This window comes from Phoxinus phoxinus (assembly GCF_949152265.1).
Source record: "Phoxinus phoxinus genome assembly, chromosome: 8".
In the NCBI taxonomy this organism is placed as follows: domain Eukaryota; kingdom Metazoa; phylum Chordata; class Actinopteri; order Cypriniformes; family Leuciscidae; genus Phoxinus; species Phoxinus phoxinus.
The window spans coordinates 36476019-36497871 of NC_136883.1; the positions used below are offsets into that span (position 1 = coordinate 36476019).

The 21853-nt window shown below is 37.4% G+C and overlaps 1 protein-coding gene across 4 annotated transcripts in view; it reads right to left on the reverse strand.

Moving 5' to 3' along the window:
• nedd4a (NEDD4 E3 ubiquitin protein ligase a) overlaps positions 1–21853 on the reverse strand; it is a 62201-nt gene that overhangs the window by 32313 nt on the left and 8035 nt on the right. For 2 of the 4 annotated variants that reach the window (XM_079621626.1, XM_079621627.1), the window contains exons 5-13: positions 20850–20903; positions 8132–8182; positions 7561–7622; positions 7226–7328; positions 4620–4783; positions 3671–3791; positions 3435–3584; positions 1268–1339; positions 27–146 (exon numbers count right to left, since the gene is read on the reverse strand). In XM_079621626.1, the coding sequence (XP_079477752.1) occupies positions 27–146; positions 1268–1339; positions 3435–3584; positions 3671–3791; positions 4620–4783; positions 7226–7328; positions 7561–7622; positions 8132–8182; positions 20850–20903 (897 nt within the window). Of the gene's footprint in view, positions 1–26; positions 147–1267; positions 1340–3434; positions 3585–3670; positions 3792–4619; positions 4784–7225; positions 7329–7560; positions 7623–8131; positions 8183–17279; positions 18971–20849; positions 20904–21853 lie in introns of those variants that run through there. The other 2 variants (XM_079621624.1, XM_079621625.1) reach the window with 2 other exon arrangements.

Genomic DNA, 21853 nt, shown 5'->3' on the forward strand with positions numbered 1-21853 from the left:
ACCGGTCGACCCGGAAGGAGACGCACCTGAATGAGCGGCCGCGTCCAGGTCGTGGTTCTGCTGTTGTGATTGACGTAATAAAGTCTCCCTTTACTGTCCTGCTTTTCCTCCCATCCCGGAGGCAGGCCAGAAGAGGTGGGTAATAGCTAAAGGGAAGAACAGAAAAGGATAAAAGTGAGTAAAAAAAAGGAAAAATGTAGAGAAGGGGTGAAATGAGGAAAGCAAAAAATGGAAACAATCCATTACAGATCGGCTGTTAGTTTCATAAATAGCATCAGTTAGCAGTTTGCCTCTCAAACACACTGTCCTCTGGGAGCAGATGAGGGATGTATTGCGAGGTTCAGGGCATGCTGGGAAATCTGGGGCATCTAAGATTACACATCATGTGCTGGGAGACTGAGCAAAACACTCTGCTGAAACTAGAGCACACGAAGAGAGGTGGGTCTGGGCGCGGACGGATATATACAGTGGTGGACAAAGTTATTAGGACACTTGGCATATTTAAGACGTTTTAATTTTCCAAGAGGACAATGACCCTAAACATTCTTCTGACTATTGCCGGAACTACCGAGTTGGAAAATAAACTTGACAGATGTACAGTGAAATGTACAGTGAATATGGTGCAAAAGTTCATTTATTTCAGTAATTCAACTTAAAAGATGAAACTAATATATTATATAGACTCATTACATGCAAAGTGAGATATTTCAAGCCTTTATTTGTTATAATTATGATGACTATGGCTTACAGCTTATGAAAACCTTTTCACAATATTATAATTTTGAATTTGGGGTTTTCATAAGCTGTAAGCCATAATCATCACAATTATAACACATAAAGGCTTGAAATATCTCACTTTGCATGTAATGAGTCTATATTATATATTAGTTTCACCTTTTAAGTTGAATTATTGAAATAAATGAACTTTTTCACCATACTCTAATTTTTTGAGTTTCACCTGTACTTTCAAAGGAAGGCATGGGATAACATTAGTGTTGAAGTTCTCAGGAAATATAATGACACTTTGCCGGAGAGATGTTCTGCTGTAAGTGCTGCAAAAGGTGAACATACTAAATATTAAAGTTAAAAGTGGATAAAAACAGTATGACTCACTTATCATCTGATATTTGTTGTGCTCAGAGCAACCAATCTGCATGTTTCATGAACATTATGAAATTAAATCATGTTTTGGAGGCAAAATAATTTCAATATTTTCAGATCTGTCATAATTTTGTCCAGCACTGTGTGAATGTTTGAGTGCTCTCACCACGGGGTGAACCGGATGCTCTTCCCCCGAGACGGTCTGTGCGCTTCCTCTGCGGCTGCCGTGACCCTGTGGCTGAGGAAAAACACTAAATATGAGATGACACTACACACTCTGATATGTTAAACATTGTTTATATAAATGCTGTTTACACTGTTACAAATACACTGGGTTTAAATATAACAATGAGCACATTTACATGCGATTATAATGTGATTTTGGCAATGTTGCGATCAAACTTTACCTCATGTACTTCGATCAAACTAATGCGATTAATCTAGTAACCATAACAGCTTTAAAGTTTTACTGTGCACATCACTATTAATCTAAATGTACATGTCAGAGGTAATGCTAAAGTATCAATATAGTCAATGCTGAACTCACTTGGAGCATCATATGAATCATTAAGGAATCGGTCTCTAGTCACAAAAATGTCAAGACCCATTTTGATTTTTGTTTCAGCAAATATTCCTGATATGACACCACACTTAAATGTGGCACTTTAAATAAACATCTGAAAGAAGTTGTAAAATGTGTGAGTTGCTTTAAGTAGATAGTTAGCATGAGTTTGTGTCACACTATCATTCAAAAGTTTGGGGTCAGTGAGATTTCTTTTAAATGTTTTTGAAAGAAGTCTCTTCTGCTCACCAAGGCTGCATTTATTTGATTAAAAATAAAGTAAAAATTATAATATTGTGAAAAATAATTCTATTTTGATTCTAATTCTAAATTGTTTTCTATGTGAATTTATGTTAAAGTTTAATTTATTCCTGTGATCAAAGCTGAATTTTCAGCATCATTACTCCAGTCTTCAGTGTCACATGATCCTTCAGAAATCAGTATAATATGATGATCTGATGCTCAAGACACATTTATGATTATTATCAACGTTGAAAACAGTTGTGCTGCTTAATATTTTTGTTTTCGCGATTCTTTGATATACAGAACATTCAAAATAATGTTTTAAATACAATTATTTGAAAGAATTATTGAAATACAAAAAGAAAGACTTATAAGAATTATTTGAAATTTAATTTTCATAAATTTAAATCAACGGACTACTTGCACTGAGTCTTGTGACGCACTTCCGTTTTGAAATAGTACAACTTGTTTATTTCCGGTTATGTATATTCTCAATGTGCTTTAGTTACCTAGCTGACTAAACGCAACCTAAAATTATTGTCCGCAAGAAGATTTAAAAATCTGGACATTTTCAGTGACAGATATTCAATTGATGATTACTGTGTAAAGAATTTTCTCAACACAACATGAAGTTTTAATCCAACCCAAGCATTTAATTTAAGGTTGCACACTGAGTCTGAAATTTTCCCATGTTAAAAAACAAATACGACCTCACGTTATGTCAATCACGTTTACACACTACCTCCAAAACTTTTTTATCTGTCATAAAAAAATTCGGATCGGGTTCGATTTTCTGAGTTTTTCGCATCCGTAGCGACCATTTTGAGAGTGTTTCGACAATTCAGAGCCACTGAATGACGAATATGAAAAATACGAAAAAACGCATATGAAAATTTCGAACTTTATTACTCTGCCTTTACCTCTGTACAGATAAAACGTTGTCAAAATAATTCTAGTTCACATGGCTACGCGGAAGTGACAAAAAATTCTGTATTATAATTTTTTTAAGGCGAGACAAGTAATTTGTTGAGGTCAATTTGTAAAGAAAGAGTACACGCCTGCGCACATATATATTCAAAACGTGGATACCTATAGACTAAACACGTAATACGCATGTGCACGCCGTCAGCGTTCTCACAGGTTCGCGTTTTTGAAGTTCGCGCAGAGATAACTTTTTATTAATTTTTATTTTTCAAGGCTTGTACCTTGAAACCTATTTCAAGGTTTGCGTTCTCGAGCCCCAAACACTGTTGTTGTGCGAGTGAGCGGGTCGGAGCAAGTTAAGGGTTTTCTGTTAGAACGGTGTTGTGTTAGCGGCCTCTAAGTTAATAACTAATGATCTCTGCAATGGAAATGAATCAATCAAATCTAACTTTAGCTGGACAATAACTTTATTCTAGAGCTGCTGTAAAGCCAAAACAATCTCTGTTGTTAAAAGCGCTGTATAAATGAAGGTGATTTGACTAGACTCTTATTTGTGACGTGCGAGTGTGTGTGTGTGTGTGTGTGTGTGTGTGTGTGGACTGACCGTGAGGGACGTGCGTCTGTCGTTTCCTGGCTGCAGTCGACTGAACTCCTCACAGAATCCCGTGAACTCCATCGGGGAGTGAGGGGGCGGCGGCGAGCGCTCGCTGAGGCTGTATAACGTGGACTCATCTGCCGCTATGATCTCCCAGCTCTACAAAACACACACACAGATGTGAATGTGTGTCGTTTATCCATGTGTTTTCGGAAGAAATCACAGAAGTGTGTGTGTGTGAGTACCTCAGGTGACTCTCTGCGCTCGTGGTTCTCGTCATGTTCAGATATTTGTCTGCGTGTGAGGAACGCCCGCTGGGACTCGTTGTGTGTATCCTGTCTCTGTTCATTGTCTCTTTGAGTGTCCCTGTAAATCAGGACAAAACACACACTTCAGTGCTCAAAATGACCCAGAAAGACTCAAATAAAGCAGGTGAGGGTGACCAGCCGAGAGCAGAGGAAGGAAATAAGAGTACACACACACACACACACACAAATTGATGTGTATATCCTGACTATGAATGCAGAATGTATATTTGATGCACCAATAAAAAAAAAAATATATATATATATATATATAAAAAACTAAAACAAAATATAAAAAAAAGTAAATTGCAAAATGCATATTTAGTGTAATAAATAATAAAAATAAACAAAATATAAAATAAAACAAATACAGACCTTTTTAAATGTAAAATCTTATCTGCCTTTTGTTTCTCAGTCAAAAGTCAAGATGTATATTTGATTTACTAATATATATATATATATATATATATATATATATATATATATATAAAATAAAACTAAATAAAATAAATAAATATTTAAAAATTAAATTTAAAAAAACAATTCAAAATGTAAGCTTGATGCACTAATTAAATATTAAAAAACAAAATAAAAACAAATACAATTAAAATAAATACTGACTGAAAATAAATACTAAAAACAAATGTAACAGTATTTAAAATTAAGTAAAGTAAATTAAGTCAATTATAATTAAGATGGTCACACATCACTGCGACAGCGACAGCGAGGTCATGGGGTCGAGTCAAAGTGATTGAAACCATAAGCCAAAGGAATGAACGTAAAAGACGAATGCAAATATTTACATTGAGCACTGGGTTTGTGTATGCATGTTTCTAATGTGTGTGTGTGTGTGTGTGTGTGTGTGTGTGTTTAAGGAGGTGATAATTACTGGATGGTGGGTCTGTGCCACTGTGTGGTCCTGCTCTCGTGGTTGACGTAGTAAGTTCGTCCCAGGTTGTCCTGCCTCTCCTCCCAGCCAGGGGGCAGCGCAGGCAGCTGATGGGGGTGATGAGGACTGCATAATTCATGAGGCTCCAAAAACTCCCAACTAGGCTACAAGACAGAAATGACCAGAGTATTAAAGGGGTGGCTGATTATAATTTAACTTTTCTAACTTTAGTTAGTGTGTAATGTTGCTGTTTGATCATAAACAACATCTGCAAAGTTACAACGCTCAAAGTTCAAAGCAAAGTAAGATATTTTATTTTTTTTAATAGTTTTTTAAGAACTACAACAAACGGCTGGTAGGAACTACACGACATTCCTCCCGGGTTAGTGACATCACAAACCCTAAAATTTACATAAACCCCGCCCCCAGAACACGATTTATAGATTATCAAGACAGAATATGCTAATCAATGACTAGAAGATAACTACACATAAGCTACCTTTCATTTGCATTTAAAGGGACAGACACAAAATAGGTGCATTTTTGCTCATCCTCAAAAAGTGACGATTTTAACATGATATATAAAAATATCTGTGGGGTATTTTGAGCTAAAACTTCACACACACACACTGGGGACATCAGAGACTTATTTTACATCTTGTGAAAAGGGCATTATACCACCTAACCCTTTAAAACATTTAGCTGTTACTTTTCTTACAAGCAATTCTGAGGGGAAATCCTCTGTTTGTGTGATCATTTTGGCCATTTAACAGCTTTTCATGCTAAATGAATTTATGGTACACACATCTCATTCCTGTGAATTCAGGAATGATTAAGCTCTGTTTAATCTACTGTCGGTGTAGTTTTGGACGTCTGGAATCGTGCCTGTATTTCTCGTGCGATGTGAACACACCCGACACCAGGATCAACACGGCCCGCGTACATTGAGAACGTGCTGGAAAAGTACACAGTGACTCTGCTGGTCCTATAATAAAGTTATTGTGCATAAATATAACTCGCGTGTTTAAGCACAAACAAATGTCTTTAGTTTGCTGAAGGCGGTTTCTTTTGTTTGGAAATGGAAACGATGACATTCGATGCTAGTTCAGAGAAAGCACATGCATGGTACAGGACAGAACGCTTACAGCATTTCTAAACAACAAGAACAAAAGCTCATGGTTTGCCGGTGTAAAACTCACCGTCATAATGCTTTGATGTTGAAGGCGGTTGCTAAAGATTTGATTGCTAAGGATTTCTGAATGGTTTCTTAGTAACCTAATTTACAATATGGCTCAGGCCCCAAAAAAATAAAATACAAATATAGACACACGTCCTCTTCCTGGGAGATTCATAACATCTTTAGTTGATTGCTATTTTCTTACAGCCACTTGCTATTTTGTGAAGCTCAACAATCTTTTGATGCACATCAGAACTATATTCTTTGGTTTTACTCATTGTGATGATGGATGATTAGGGGAATTTGGCCTTTGTGTTTCCTCATATTTAAACTCCTGTGAAACAAAAAGTGTTGCAAAATACAGTTTCTGTCGTGTTTTATTCGTCATTTACGAGCACTCAGTCCTTCAACAGAATTCAATGGGATTTTACAAAATGACGAAAAAAACATGATAGAAACTGTATTTTGCAACACTTTTTGTTTCTGGAACATCAACTAACATCACTAATCACTCGGTGAGTTTAACAGTTTTGAAAACTAATGTTAAAGGTTGTTTTAATGACATTTTCGGACATGCCCATTGACTCCAATGTTAAATGGGTCCATGGCCAATTCTTTTATAGTCAAAAACTCGAGAGAGGAACCATTGTCAAAAAAATTTTGTCCACCACTCTTGTTTATCCAAAACAAACTACAATATAGACTCAAGGTGTTGAATACCGGAATTATCCTTTAAGAAATAACCCAAAACTCAAGGTCAAAACTAGTCAGAAAAGCAGAATAAGGCAGAATTGTGCTGGAGGAAAGAAAGCACAAATATTAGAATAGGAAATATTATTATTATTATTATTACAGGTGAAACTCGAAAAATTAGAATATGGTGCAAAAGTTCATTTATTCCAGGAATTCAACTTAAAATGTGGAACTAATATATTATATAGACTCATTACATGCAAAGTGAGATATTTCAAGCCTTTATTTGTTATAATTGTGATGATTATAGCTTACAGCTTATGAAAATTTGAATATCGTGAAAAGGTTTTCATAAGCTTTAAGCCATAATCATCACAATTATAACAAATAAAGTCTTGAAATATCTCACTTTGCATGTAATGAGTCTATATAATATATTAGTTTCACCTTTTAAGTTGAATTACTGAAATAAATGAACTTTTGCACCATATTCTCATTTTTCGAGTTTTACCTGTATTATTATTATTACCTCTCCATCCCACACAAATAATGCTGGTGCTGCTGTAAACTACATCAGTAATGATACTTCCTTTAAACAGTTGAGCCACAGATGAGTCACATTTAAAGATGTGGGAAATCATTAATGTACTGTCTACATATACACACACAGCTGCGCTATATTGTGAATCAATACGGCATCCACCAAAGCTTGTGTTTGTGTGTGCATTATTCTTACATCCATGTTCTCGGTTAGTTCAGCAGGGTCGTCCTCCGCATCGCTGCTTTTGGGCAGGTAAGTCATCTTCAGTCGCAGATGACCTTTCACCCTCGACTTGTGACTGTATCAAAACACACACACATCAACAAAACTCATCATAGTACCAGAAGTGTATCATTCAACGGTGTGGATGTGTACATGTTTCAAATGAAAACAATGCGCAGATACAGGATGTCATAGCAGGTCAAAGGGCACATCACAACAACAACAATGTACAGAATGAAGTCAGTGAACGTTACACTAAAAACCATCATGTTTTGGGAAATAAAGCATGGTAAAAATATCCTGCTAACCTTCTCGGGTGCAACAGGAAGTCTTTGAAAGTGTACGGCCTTTCATTGTTCGGATCTTCTGTCTGTGGATATATATATATAAAAATATTGAAATATTGTAGCATAATTAGTAACAGTAGCTGTTTTTTTATTTTTAGCTGTTATTCGTATCGTTATATTTACAAATAATCAGTGCTGAGAATAGTCTATGAAGCACAGAGTCATGTGGCTGATATTTTTAAGTCTTAATGTTTATAATCACTCAGCCCACACACACACACACACACACACACACACACACACACACACAAACACACACACACACACACACACACACAGAGAGAGAGAGAGAGTTTAATGTTCACAGTGACTAATAATGAGGTGCAACTGAGCCGTTACAAAACCAGAAGGTTTATTTTACGATGCCATGTTAAAATGGGAGCGTCTCTGAAGACGTGTGAGGTCGACCTTCTAAAATTAACACCAAGATTTAACCTAATGACAATACAAGTGAGGAGCTTCAACAAAAAAATATGCAGTAAAAAAAATAGAGTTCAAAACACGAAATAAAATGATGGTAAATAATACTCACAGGGATCTGGTGCAGAGGAACGTCCACTTGTCCGAGGAAGTCATCCCTCGTCTGCAGAGAATCAAGGAAACAGAAGATTGAGTCAGAGAAACAACTGGATATATAATACAAACAAAATGAACACAAAAAAAAAACATTCATACTGACTGAGCTCAAGGAGTCTCGGTCTGTTCACAGCCTGAATCGATCACTCATCTTACACACATCTTTCGACTTCAGCCAGTGTTTAAACACACTGAAACACTCTAGAAACAGCCTACCAATTACCCAACACATCCTTTTGCTTAGTTTTCCTATTATTTGTGACAATATGAGCGCACATGCACACAGATAAATGGGCCTGATTCATTTCAAAACAAAGCAAACCATTCTAACACACACACACCGTTGTGTTTTCTGGTTTTCTGGGGACTTTCCATTGACATTATGACAAACTGTATATTCTCTCCTCGTACACTAACGCCGTGTGTCCACCAAAGCGTTTTTAGCCAGCTGAAGACGCTAGGCGCTCTGCTGAAAACGTCAAGCTATGTGCGCTTGAGAGCGTTTTGGCAGCGCAGTTTTTTTTTCAGTTGAGACGCTTTGTTGCTATGATACAGAATATCTGTTGGTCGGTGTGGTGTTAGTCCCGCCCCTCCTTCACTGTGATTGGTCGGTTGGGTAAAAAGTGACAGTGATGAGCGCTGCATTTTACCAGAGCCCGTCTACGGACATTCTCTGGTTTTACCCACAGTTGAACATTCTTCAACTCTCGGCGACCTGTAAAAAACGGCGAGCACTCAGCGCCAAAAAGACGCTCAGCGCATCGTTACGCTCATGCCGTTTTAAAAACGCGCCGCTCCCATTGAAAATGCCGCGTGAAACACGCTTTGGTGGACACACGGCCGAACTCTATCCCGAAACCTGCCCATCACTGGAAACTTTCTGGATTTTTACATTTTCAAAAAACATCACTTAGTATGATTTATAAGCTCAAAAATGTCCCCACAAGGACAAGGATTTCAGATATTGCCATCTTTGTGAGGACATTTTGTCCCCATAATGTAGTGTTTACCTGAAACACACACCCGGATTGATCTCATTATGTAGGAATAAACCAACGATCTACTCCTCGACTTCAAATGGTGCAAAACTCTGCAGACTTTTGTTGGGTGTACGTGAGCATGAACATAATTACCCCAATTTTAAAGTCTCATGATCATTGGCTTCTTGTTCGTTATAGAATTGATTTTAAAATCCTTTTATTGGTTTTTAAATTTTTTAAACGGACTGTCAAGCCTTTTGTCCATACACAAGCCATCGAGATCTCTCAGATCTTCAGATCATAGGCTGAGAGGGGATCGGGCTTTCTCTGTTATTGCCCCCAACCTGTGGAATAGCCTCCCCAGAACTGCTCAAACACTCTCTGATTTTAAATCTAAGCTAAAAACTCATGTTTTCTTTGGCTTTTAATGTATTATAGAGATTAATAGAATCACTTTTATTGTTTTTGTGTGTGAATGGTGTTATAATTTGAAATAGTGTACAGATGAAACTCGAAAAATTTGAATATGGTGCAAAAGTTCATTTATTTCAGTAATTAAACTTAAAAGGTGAAACTAATATATAATATAGACTCATTACATGCAAAGTGAGATATTTCAAGCCTTTATTTGTTATAATTTTGATGATTATGGCTTACAGCTTATGAAAACCTTTTCACAATATTCTAATTTTGAATTTTTCATAAGACATAATCATCAAAATTATAACAGATAAAGGCTTGAAATATCTCACTTTGCATGTAATGAGTCTATATAATATATTAGTGTCACCTTTTAAAGGGATAGTTCACTTTGAGATTAAATGTTGGTATGTTTTATCTTACCTGAAGTGCATCCAAGATGTAGGTGTCTTTGTCTCTGCAGTAGTTTCAATTTTGATATTTTTAGGTCAAACCGTTCTTGTCTGTCAGTCATATAATGCAGGTATATAGGCACTTTATCCAAAAGCATGCAGAGAAAAGTCCAAATCAAAAAATTCCCCATCGTAAGTGCACATTGATGGCCTAAGACACGAAACAAGCGGTTTGTGTGATAAAACGAACAGCATTTATAAAGTTTTTATCTCTTTTACACAACCACGTCCATCTGATCTGTTTACACCGGATTTCTTCCCCGGAAACTAATCTAACCGCCTTCGATTGGACGTAGCATTTTTAAACTCAGCAGAAACGCGTGTGATTGGCTGTACGGCTCAACGTATGCCTTTGATTGGCCTGAACAATAAAGCGAGTAGTGTGTCAAGATAGAAGGCTTACAAATTGGGAATAAGTGAAAACTCAACACTCCCGGATGTGTTTGTGCGAGCTTAGGCCATCAATGTGCACTTACGATGGGGAATTGTTTAATTTGGACTTTTCTCTGCATGCTTTTGGAGACAGTGCCTATAGACCTGCATTATATGACTGACAGACAAGAACGGTTTGACCTAAAAATATCAAAATTGAAACTACTGCGGAGACAAAGACACCTATATCTTGGATGCACTTCAGGTAAGATAAAACATACCAACATTTAATTTCAAAGTGAACTATCCCTTTAAGTTGAATTTCTGAAATAAATGAACTTTTGCACCATATTTTTTGAGTTTCACCTGTAAAGCAACTCTAAGTTGTTTTAAACTGTGCTATAGAAATAAACTTGACATTGACACACACACACTCGCTGAACTCTGCTGAGGTTTAGTTAACCAGACCAAGAGCATCCGTTCATACTGTGGTTATTTTCTCGTCTCTTCCTCCATTACACCTCTCATTTCTTTCTTCTCTACACGTACATTTTTAATGTCGGCTCACTTGAACCCTCATCTGATTTCACGTCCTGTCTGTTCACCTTTCATCTACTGCGAATTACACAGTTGTTCATAGAGAGCTGTGTTATGAAGACACTCTTATCTGAGACGGTACAGTGCTTTCATTGTTTACAGAGATATAAATACATGTGTTATATATAAACAAGGCTTTATAAAGATAGACTTCCCCGTGGTCTAACCCTCAGACTGTGAGCGAGCTGCAAAACTGGAGTGAAGGTAAAAGTAGGCCGAAAGAAAGAGAAAAAAAACAAAGGGAGCAAGAAAGAGAGAGTTTGTTTTCGGAACAAAATCATTCCCATCCTCAAACCTTTTCCAGCTGCTGCTATTTCACTTCAATGCCTGGCTTTCGTACGCTTAGAATCATTTTAAATGCATTTTATACCAAGCTTTACACACACACACACACACTGTCATTATGTTAACCGAAACAATATGTCAAGTTAAATACACGTCACCTAAATGAGGCGTAAAAGCCATTCGCGTTCAAAACGCTGTCAGATGTTTTGTTTTATGGTAGCGAGGGCAGCGAGAAATAATGACTGACCTTACACTAAAACATGTCCATCTACACACACACACACACACAGTATATGACTTCCTTGCAAATTATTTAATCGCTGTGAACGGGTGGTTTAGGTTTTTACAGCACGTATAAACCCATGATGATGACTAAAACACATATATTCCCTCCTTCTTAAGGCCAGCCTCACATATTCCTGTTTGTTCTGTATTCGGGTCAAACCACAGAGCGGTTCTGTCACTGCGCCGGGCCTCGGATGAGACGACACACTCGATCTTTGCACCACCGCGTAAATCGAACCAAACCAAGTAGTGAGAAAGCTCTGTAAGTGTCATCATCTCAGTACTTATGAAGCATGATATGCTGCATAATTACCATGTTTTATTAAAGGATTCATTTTCCAACTCCCATAGAGTTGAACAGTTTTACCGTTTTCGAATCCATTCAGCCGATCTCCGGGTCTGGCGGTAGCACTTTTAGCATAGCTTAGCATAGATCACTGAATCTGATTAGACCGTTAGCATCTCTCTCAAAAAAAATTACCAAAGAGTTTCGATATTTTTCCGAATTAAAACTTCACTCTTCTGTAGTTACATCGTGTACTAAGACCGACGGAAAATGAAAAGTTGCGATTTTCTAGGACAATATGACTAGGAACTATCCTCTCATTCCTGCGTAATAATCAAGCAACTGCCGTCGTACCAGCAACGCAATGATATTACAGACTTAGTGCCGGTCACATTGGAAGTTACCGAGCTGGGGACTATTTTTTAGGCTCTGTGTAATATCATTGCGCTGCTGCACACATGCTACGGCAGCACAGTATAGAAAAATATCGAAATTCTTTGGTCATTTTTTTGAGAGAGATGCTAACGGTCTAATCAGATTCAATGATCTATGCTAAGCTATGCTAACAGTGCTACCGCCAGACCGCCAGATTGGCTGAATGGATTCGCCACCTACTGGTGTAACAAGGTAGTTGATGCAATTGTTATTAGAGTTACTTAAAAAATGTGTTTTACTCAATTTTGTGTTTATATTTGAAATATAAACTTTTATCCAGTACTTCTGTGATAATTTGAAATATTGTAAGACAGAAATAATGATACTGTGTGGCTGAAAAGACTGTTTGTGAGGCCATTTCATACCTATTTTTAATTATTTGAATGTTTCGCTATGATCGTACTTGACAAAGGTTTAATAGACAAAGCCGAATCATTGTCATTTAGGAACAAGAACGTGCGGGTGTTTGAATCGAGATTGAGATCGCGATCTTTTAATGATTAATCGTATACCCAGAACGAATACTATGGGAGAGTATATCATAGACATCTGTAAAACGATCAGCGCCGTCTGCCCCGGTAATGAGAAGGAAAACAGTAAATGATGCCAAATGTTTGAAGAAACTTAATGGAGGAAGCTGAAAGTCAACTATTTTCTGCTAGGAGAGAAGCACGACTGCCGGGTTACTACCGCAAAACACCTGACAAACTTTTCCTCAAGATCACACACATCATTAGAGTTTGAATCAAAGCTAAACGCTCATTTCTAATCTTTTAGAAGACGTTTTATGTAAACTAAAAGGACAGACTTTGATGTTTTGATGTCCATCCAGTGGCTTTTTGGAAACTGTCAACACACACACACACACACACACACTACAGGTAAAACTAAAAAAAAAATGTATATCATGCAAAAGTTCATTTATTTCAGTAATTCAAGTTAAAAGGTGAAACTAATATATTATATAGACTCATTACATGCAAAGTGAGATATTTCAAGCCTTTATTTGATATAATTGTGATGATTATGGCTTACAGCTTATGAAAATTTGAATTTTGAAGTTTTAAGCCATAATCATCACAATTATATCAAATAAAGGCTTGAAATATCTCACTTTGCATGTAATGAGTCTGTATAATATATTAGTTTCACCTTTTAAGTTGAATTACTGAAATAAATGAACTTTTGCATGATATTTTTTTTTTTTGAGTTTCACCTGTAAATCGACCCAATAATAAATCATCCAAAATATCAATTTTTGATCTAAATCTGCAATAATGACTTTGTGAAAAAGAGATCTTGCAATAGTTAAAAGTTAAAATGAAGCATTTACATCTCAACTAATTTTATTTCCATTATAAATGTGATGCATTTTGGATTGAACAAGGATATTCAATGTGACAAAAATGTACGGTGGGACTTTGCCCTTCAATACAATAATGATAACCAGAACTCAATTACTGCACAGCTATTCATATACATTTTAGAAAGGCAGCCTAATTGCATTTTGATGAAAGGTGACAAGTCGTGCACAATAACACCAGGAACAAGTACGAAGTCTCGTTCAAGCAGCCGTCACAGAGAGACATCTAATTATTTTCATAAATCCATTAGGTTTTCAAGCACTGCGGGAGGAAAGACATCGCTGGAGAGATTACAAGTGCTGCCCTGTTGACTGATAAGAGCCAATCAACCACACAATGTGCAGTGGAAAATCACAACACTCACTCAGCACACACACACACACACACACATTCAAGCACTAACAACCCCCCCGTCGCTCATACACACTGACGTTTGACAACTCTTTAGAAGTGTGCTGATTGCATTGACCTTTGTCAGAGGTCACACAGCCATGTGTTAACCATTCCCATCGCCGAGCACAAGGTGTGACGGTGTCCTTGAGCGGGAAACAGATCAAAACCAGTTACCGATCTGGACCTTCTCGACTCATTTACAGCAGTAAACGTCTGTAGGCCAGAGGCATCAAGTGCAGTTTTCAGAACAACAACAAACATTCAGTCGAGTTTGCTGAAAAGCACATCACGCTAAACATGTTGCACAACCACTTCCTCTTTCATATGCATGTAAACCAGTGGTTCTCAACCAGGGGAACGCAAAATAACTTGAAAGGATATAGAGTAAGAATGAAAAAAAGGCTTTAAAATAAGCTGAAGCTAAAAATTACGATGCAATACAACGTTTATTTTGATACCTCAATTTTATTTATTTTTTTCTAAGTAGAGGGTTGGTTATTGAAAACCTGGATGTATGAGGAAATTTTAAACAAATTTCTAGAACCGAAAAAGTCAAGGAAATTAATTACCGTAAATCTTAAAAAAGTAATGTAAATTAAAAATAAATAAATATTTTATAAGGTAGAAATTGGTCATTAATATTAGTCAGTATAAAACATTTTTGTAATAATATATTCTGGAATTACAGAAGTTAATTATTTAACTAATTCAATGTAATTACTTTACTTTTAATTATTATTATTATTATTATTATTTATATATATATATATATATATATATATATTTTTTTTTTTTTTTTTTTTTTTTTTTTTGTTGCTACTTCTAGTTTTTCATATTGAGACTTCCTGGAAAATTCAAGGAAATTAATAAAATCTTAAAGTAATGTAAATTAAAAAATATTTAAACATTTAATCAGGTAGAAATTGCTAAGAAATTAACATTAGTCAGTAAAAAAAAAGAAAAGAAAAAAGATATTCTATAATTACAGAAGTTAATTTATTTTAATTTAAATACTTTACTTATATATTTTTTTTTTTTATTGCCACTTCTGGTGAATTTCTTGACCTGGAAAAGTCAAGAATAAAATGTGGATAAAATGTTAAAAATTCATGTAAATTAAAAGTATTTAAATATGTTATCAGGTAGAATATGCTGAGAAATTGCTTTTTTTTTTTTACTTTTTTATATTATAAAAGTAAAAATTTGATTGCTATGATAAATACATTCTGACTGTTGAATCAAAAGCATCTCGTAAAAAAAAAACATACTGGTTCAAACTACGTTAAGACATTCCCAAATCCCCATGGCCGAGATCCAGCTCAGTTTCGGTGGAAAAGTGATAACAAGTATAGCGTAGCACAATTTTACTATGCAAGTTTCACAATAACCATCTGGTGGATCTGAATGCTATTCAGTCGTGTTTTTGCTGCCATTTACCCGGAGTACTTTCTAAACATGTGAGCGAGCTTTTGAGAAGAACAATATGTCCAACAGCCCTGAACATCAAATCAGATGCACAAACAAACAGCACGCTGAAATTAGAGCCGTGAATTTAGATTAGATTACATAAGAGAGCCGCTGCAGTAAAGGTAGCAGCGCTGTTAATTGCTTGTAGGACCAGTTTCTAACACACTGTAAAATCACAGACAAAGAGAGTGAGTGTAAATGAAATAAGTGTTGCGAGCGAGACACCTGACGCTCTGAAAACATACCACAGCTAAGCGGGCACCCGCTGGGCAGCGACCATGTTATCCTTAAGGAATCACATCACAACTCACTGACACTCGCCCCCCCCCCCATCAGCTGACCTTTGACCCAACAGCTGACAGACCGCCATGTGCAGCTCCTGCATATCATGTTGAATCCAGCATGGTCCTCAACCAGACTAACTGGAGTCAAGCAGAATATTTTCACGGCTATATTTATAGATGTAGGGCTGGGGGAGGCTTGGGGGGACCACTGTCTATAATTATCCCAGAGGTAAATACATACAGTGATCATCACTCAGAGTGTTAACAAATTAATAAAAACTGTAAAATGTGCTGTGCAAGCATGCGACTGTTTTAGCGGCAAAGGCATTTTTTAAGTGCTTGTTCATAAGCCAACCTGCCTAAATGGATTAGCAGCACATTGCAAATAAACACTGTTTAAAGTTTACATAATTGTGCAAATTAATAATCAATATAAAATGCAAAGAGCTGAAATTAGCTCCCGCAGGTTTGCAGGTAAACACTGAGAGAGGTTTGCATGTTTGCAGTTATATATATATATTTGGTAACACTTTATTTTACAGTGTCCTTGTTGCATAACTATAATAACACAGTAAATTATGCATAATTATATGCAACTAACCTTCAACCAAACCCTAAACCTATAGTTGTTAATTATTATTACGCAGTGCTTAAATATATAATTACTCTGTAACAATGACACCTTCAAATAAAGTGTAACCAAACATTTATATAATATAAATGGACTGTAATTAATTTGGGAATTTCACAACCACATGTTGAAATGTATTACTGTCTCTATTATGTATCTGCATATCTTTAAAATGTAAAAGGAAAGGTTTACATGCCAGATCAAGGGAAGGGAACTTTAGTTATGGTGCGTGTTTGCTCAATCATTGCACACAATATTCAATCCATAGATGTTCAAACACTTATTGAATAACACGAGAACTAGAAAAAAATCTCTGCAAATCACTTCCTCGTTGAAAACAATCGACTCCACAAATCCAACAAATCTACAAAACTACTAAATTTGAAAGCAAAACATTTTTTACACTCTCCTACTCTTTACGTGTTTAAGAGGGTAAAATTACACTTAATAAGAATAAAATGTAAATAAAATGTAAAAAATTAATGTAAATTAAAAGTATTTAAATGTTATCAGGTAGAATATGCTGAGAAATTGTTGTTAGTCACAGTAAAAAAAAAATATAAAAGTAAAAAATGTGATTGCTATGATAAATACCTTCTGACTATTGAATCAAAAGCATCCCGTAATAAATCTGAAGTGATTTGCACCACCTGAGTGTCAAACACCTATTGAATGACAAATCACTTCTTCCGACGAATCCAGAAATCCAACAAATCTACAAAACTAGTAAATTTGAAAGCAAAACATTGTTTACACTCTCCGACTTTAACTTTACGTGTTTAAGAGGGTAAAATGACACCCTTATGTGCAAGATAAAACATTTTTTCACGTGCTAATAGACGGGAAGGCTTACGGTATCACTTCTCTCAGTGCAGGTTGGAACGTGATACGTTTTGTCGTTTATGCCGTTGTCCTGTGGCGTGTTTGGCTTTCTTGCACCCGTGCCATGAGACACATGGATGTGTACATGCGGAGGGCCGTTCTTGGAGTGCAAGTCTGCTGCGTTCGAAACGTGACAAGATATCTCAGCGTTCGCACAGGGTAACTCCAAAGAAATACTCCTATGAAGGATGCGATGAGATCCTTTTTTTGAAGACTGACACGAGTTACAAGCAGTCGGAAAAGTGTTGTGTCTTCTCTCTGACGACGATGGTCTTCCGCTGGGCAACATGCAAGCCGAGGTGCTACGGAAAAGCTTGGCTTTCTGAGGCTCCGGGACGCTGTCGAGGGGTTTGGGACAGTCAATGTTAACCTTAGTTCTGGCCGAACTTACTTTCCCTGAGGGAAGCGGTCTCTGGTTTGCGAAGTGCAATAAAACGCTGGAGTGTCTTTCCGTTCGCTCTGGTCCAGGCGGTTGTTCCGGTGGCACGCTGAAATGCACGATGGGTTTGGCGTCTCTGTGCTCTGCTGACGCACTGTTTTTAGACAACCGTAGACCATTAACTGCAGTGGCGACGGATCCCTTGGACGCTTGCATGTCATCGTGAGACGCGTCAATGCTGGACAGCTGCATCTGATGAGAGGTTTGAAAGGAACTTCGTGCTGATGGAGGCAGTGGAGGAATCATTGGAGACGCAACCGGACTAACGGGCGAGGCGGGCGGCGTGGTGCACGGGCTCCGGGGGAAAATAACCAAAGATGAGCAGCGCCGTAACGGCGCCCTTGCTTTCCGCCGAGATATCGGCTTGCGATCTGGAAGATCCGCTTCGAATATGCTGTTGCTGCTGCAATAACCGGCATCACTTGTTGTGCTACTGCAACATGAACTTCTATCCCCGTTTCCGTCCTTTTCTCCGTCTTCCCCGGCGTCCGCATCTCCACTCTGCTTGCAGGGCTGTAGGGAGATCTGAAGCGTGCTTTTTCTGCTCCCGTTCACCTTGGGGATAAATAGGGTGGCGTGCCGTTGTAAATTACCGTATTCTGGTGACAAGGGTGGCAAAGCTAGAGCCAGCTGTCCTGGAGTCATCTTCATGTGGAGGGAACTCTGCGTCAGGCCTTCGCTGGAGATACGCACGCTTTCCTCAGCTTGACTGCTGCACGTTTCTGAAAGCGGGTCGGTGTTGCTTCTACGTGAAGCAAAATGCAGTCGAAGGTGTCGCGCCATGCCGTTAAACTTCCTAGTCCAGTGGAATGAAACTAACAAACAGAAATCGAGCAGCGAAAAGCAACTGCTCCTGGTCCCGTGCTGCGATTGCAACCATTAGCGGTCTCACACAGCAAAAATAGCAGGCGGCATTCCTCTTGAAGCTCCTCAGAAGCTAACATGACAGATCAAACGCATAATAATAAAGGAGTGTTTGCATCTACAGATCTAGTTCTGTGACGGATAACGGCCAGAGCTTTACTGAGGCAACTGCTCCAGAAACCCCTCTATGCCAGACCTCTAGAAAGCCTCAGCTGTGCCTTCTGTAGTTTCGCAAGCACCGATTCAGGCACGGGTGCCCTCCCTCTCACAGCTGGTCACCCCAGTGCAAAAAAACAACAATCTGCGTGCATGCCAGGATGGAGGTGGAACAGCTCGTCCCTGTTCTAGCCAACCTCGTCTCTGCCACCTCCTTTTTACACAAGTTGCAGCCCAGTGTCTAGAGTTTCTTGTAAAGCTGCACCCCAGCTAATATTTTTACCCCACCAGGATAGAGTTACAGGAAATAAAGAGGAACGAGTTTTGCCATTATTTTTTTAAGCTTTCTGAGCCGTCGGGGAGATATGCCAGGTGTAGTAATGAGTTGCTGAAACCGCCAAGCTCAAGCATTTTGCTCATTTCTGCACGTCTAACTACGCATGATGGCTTAATCTATATTCAAAACTAGCAGAAGGAAACGTGCCTAAAAGAGTGCCTCCAAAATCAAGTACTGAGCTTGTTGTGCCAGCTCACATATGGACATGTGCCACTGTAACATCATGTGTCATCTGACACCCGCTGTTGCAGCCATTTAAGAGCATGCTTCTGTCAGAGAAAAGCCATCTCATCAATCAGGGGCAATTGCACCGGGGGTAATTGGAGGCTAATCGTCCTGCTTACAACGTGAAGGGAAAAAAAATTTGATTGAATTTTGTGCACATGAAAGCTTTAGGATTTGGAATTATTATAAAACAAAGAATTGAGGCAATTGCATGCATTTAAAATTGTAAAATTAATACAAGTGAGATTGATCATAAATTAAACATCTACTGCCAAAAGTATCTTCCTTTCTGTAAGCTAACACATTCCTCGGGAGATGGAAATCGCGTGCATGCTTGGTTCATGCCAACAAACACATTCTAGCAATGACATACCAGTTTTTCTTACACCCAGTAACTGGGTTTACCCGTCACATGCAGGAAGACGACTGCAGTTTACAGTCTTATCAGGAGTTACTGTTCTTACTTGAACACTGGGTCCTTTATGCTAGAGTTTGTTTAACCCGCGTCGTTATTCAGTAAGGACGCTGTCGGCATGTGACGGAGAAAACCCCCCTAACCCCGCTCATGCCTCATTGACTTTTATGCGTTTTAAAGCAGTTACTTTTCACGTTTACAACACCCAAAGGCACATTTCAGTTCCCATACCTGAGCTTTATGGTGGCTACTTGCAAAAAGGCATCCTTGTTCATTCATTACACACTGACAGTCAGGTAGCTGCTGATTTTACAGACCTGAACCCAACACTAATATGCCCAATACATTTGAGACCGCTGAACTGTGAACGGTCTCATTACCAGACTAACACGTCTGCCATTGTACAGCCAAACAAATAGTCCTGCCGCAAATTAATGCATTTGGTGAAGCCAATATTTCTATATCAGGCAACTCAACAATGCATATCGGTGCCACTAGTGGCGCGGATATTATCAGCACCTTTTAACAATTTACTCGCTAATTCAATAGCAAAACATAGACAGACATAGAATGTATTAATGGAAACTTAACAATTTAAACGTTGAGTTCACTCACTAAGGCTCAGTAGTATGATTTTTATAAAAATACTTTAATTCTGCATTAAATTGAACAAAAGTGATAGTAAAGGTATTTATAATGTTACAAAATATTTCTATTTCAAATGAATGCTGTTCTTTTGAACTTTCTATTAATCAAAGAAAATTTATCATGGTTTCCACAAGAATTTAAGCAGCACAACTGGTTACAACCTGGATAATAATCATAAATGTTTCTTGAGCATCAGATCATCATATTATACTGATTTCTAAAGGATCATGTGACACTGAAGACTGGAGTAATGATGCTGAAAATTCAGCTTTGATCACAGGAATAAATTACACTTTAGTCACATAGAAAACAGCAATTTTAAATTGTAATATTTCACAATATTACTGTTTTTATTGTACGTTTTACTGTACACCAACCCCCAAACTTTTGAACAGTAGTGCACAAACGTCTCGAACTCATTTTTGATCACAGTAAATCAAAGCACTCATGTACATACCAAACGGTTTTCATCAAACACCTCCAGCAACAGACGATGTTTCCTGGGATGCACCTGTGGGAGATAAAAGAAGAAAAACAATCAATATGTTAATTTAGGAACTAGGCTAATATACAGAATTTATTTGTGCATGTCTCATTACATGCAAACTGAGTTCATCCTCCATTCATATCCCTTGACTTTAGGCCTGTAAATGGCCAGTGACTCATAACAGTGTGTCTGTAAGCTCGGTTGGTATCATTTAGCATTTCATAAAGTCAACCATGTTGGTATTTGGACCAGTGGTCAGTATCACAAATAGGTCAGAATCTTTTATGCCACTGTCTAGATCATTATAGTCATCATGACTCATGCACTAAATATCAGGTACAGCAGCAGGTCATTTTTGCATGAAAAGAAAGACAGGATATTTCACACAAACACACAGAAAGGCCCAAACGTCCGAAACCACACTGCAAATCAAGGATTAGTGCATTTTTGTGCTCCTTTTAAGAACTAATATTTTTAGAACAAAGAACTAGGGTTTTATTCTAGGGTAGAATTCAAGGGTTTTAGAATTCTAAACATTTTTAAACAAAGTATAGGCATTTTTTTTATTTCAATAATTCAACTTAAAAGGTGAAACTAATATATTATATAGACTCATTACATGCAAATTGAGATATTTCAAGCCTTTATTTGTTATAATTTTGATGATTATGGCTTACAGCTTATGAAATTTAGAAATTAGAGTATTGTGAAAAGGTTTTCAAAAGCTGTAAGCCATAATCATCAAAATTATAACATACAAAGGCTTGAAATATCTCACTTTGCATTTAATGAGTATATATATTATATTAGTTTCACCTTTTAAGTTGAATTACTGAAATAAATGAACTTTTGCACCAGATTCTAATTGTTCTAGTGTCACCTGTACTTCAGAATCTGCACTATTCCTACAGTAGGTCGCTAAGCATTGAATAAGCATTGCAATGATCATGTGACTCCCATTGAAGCAAATCATG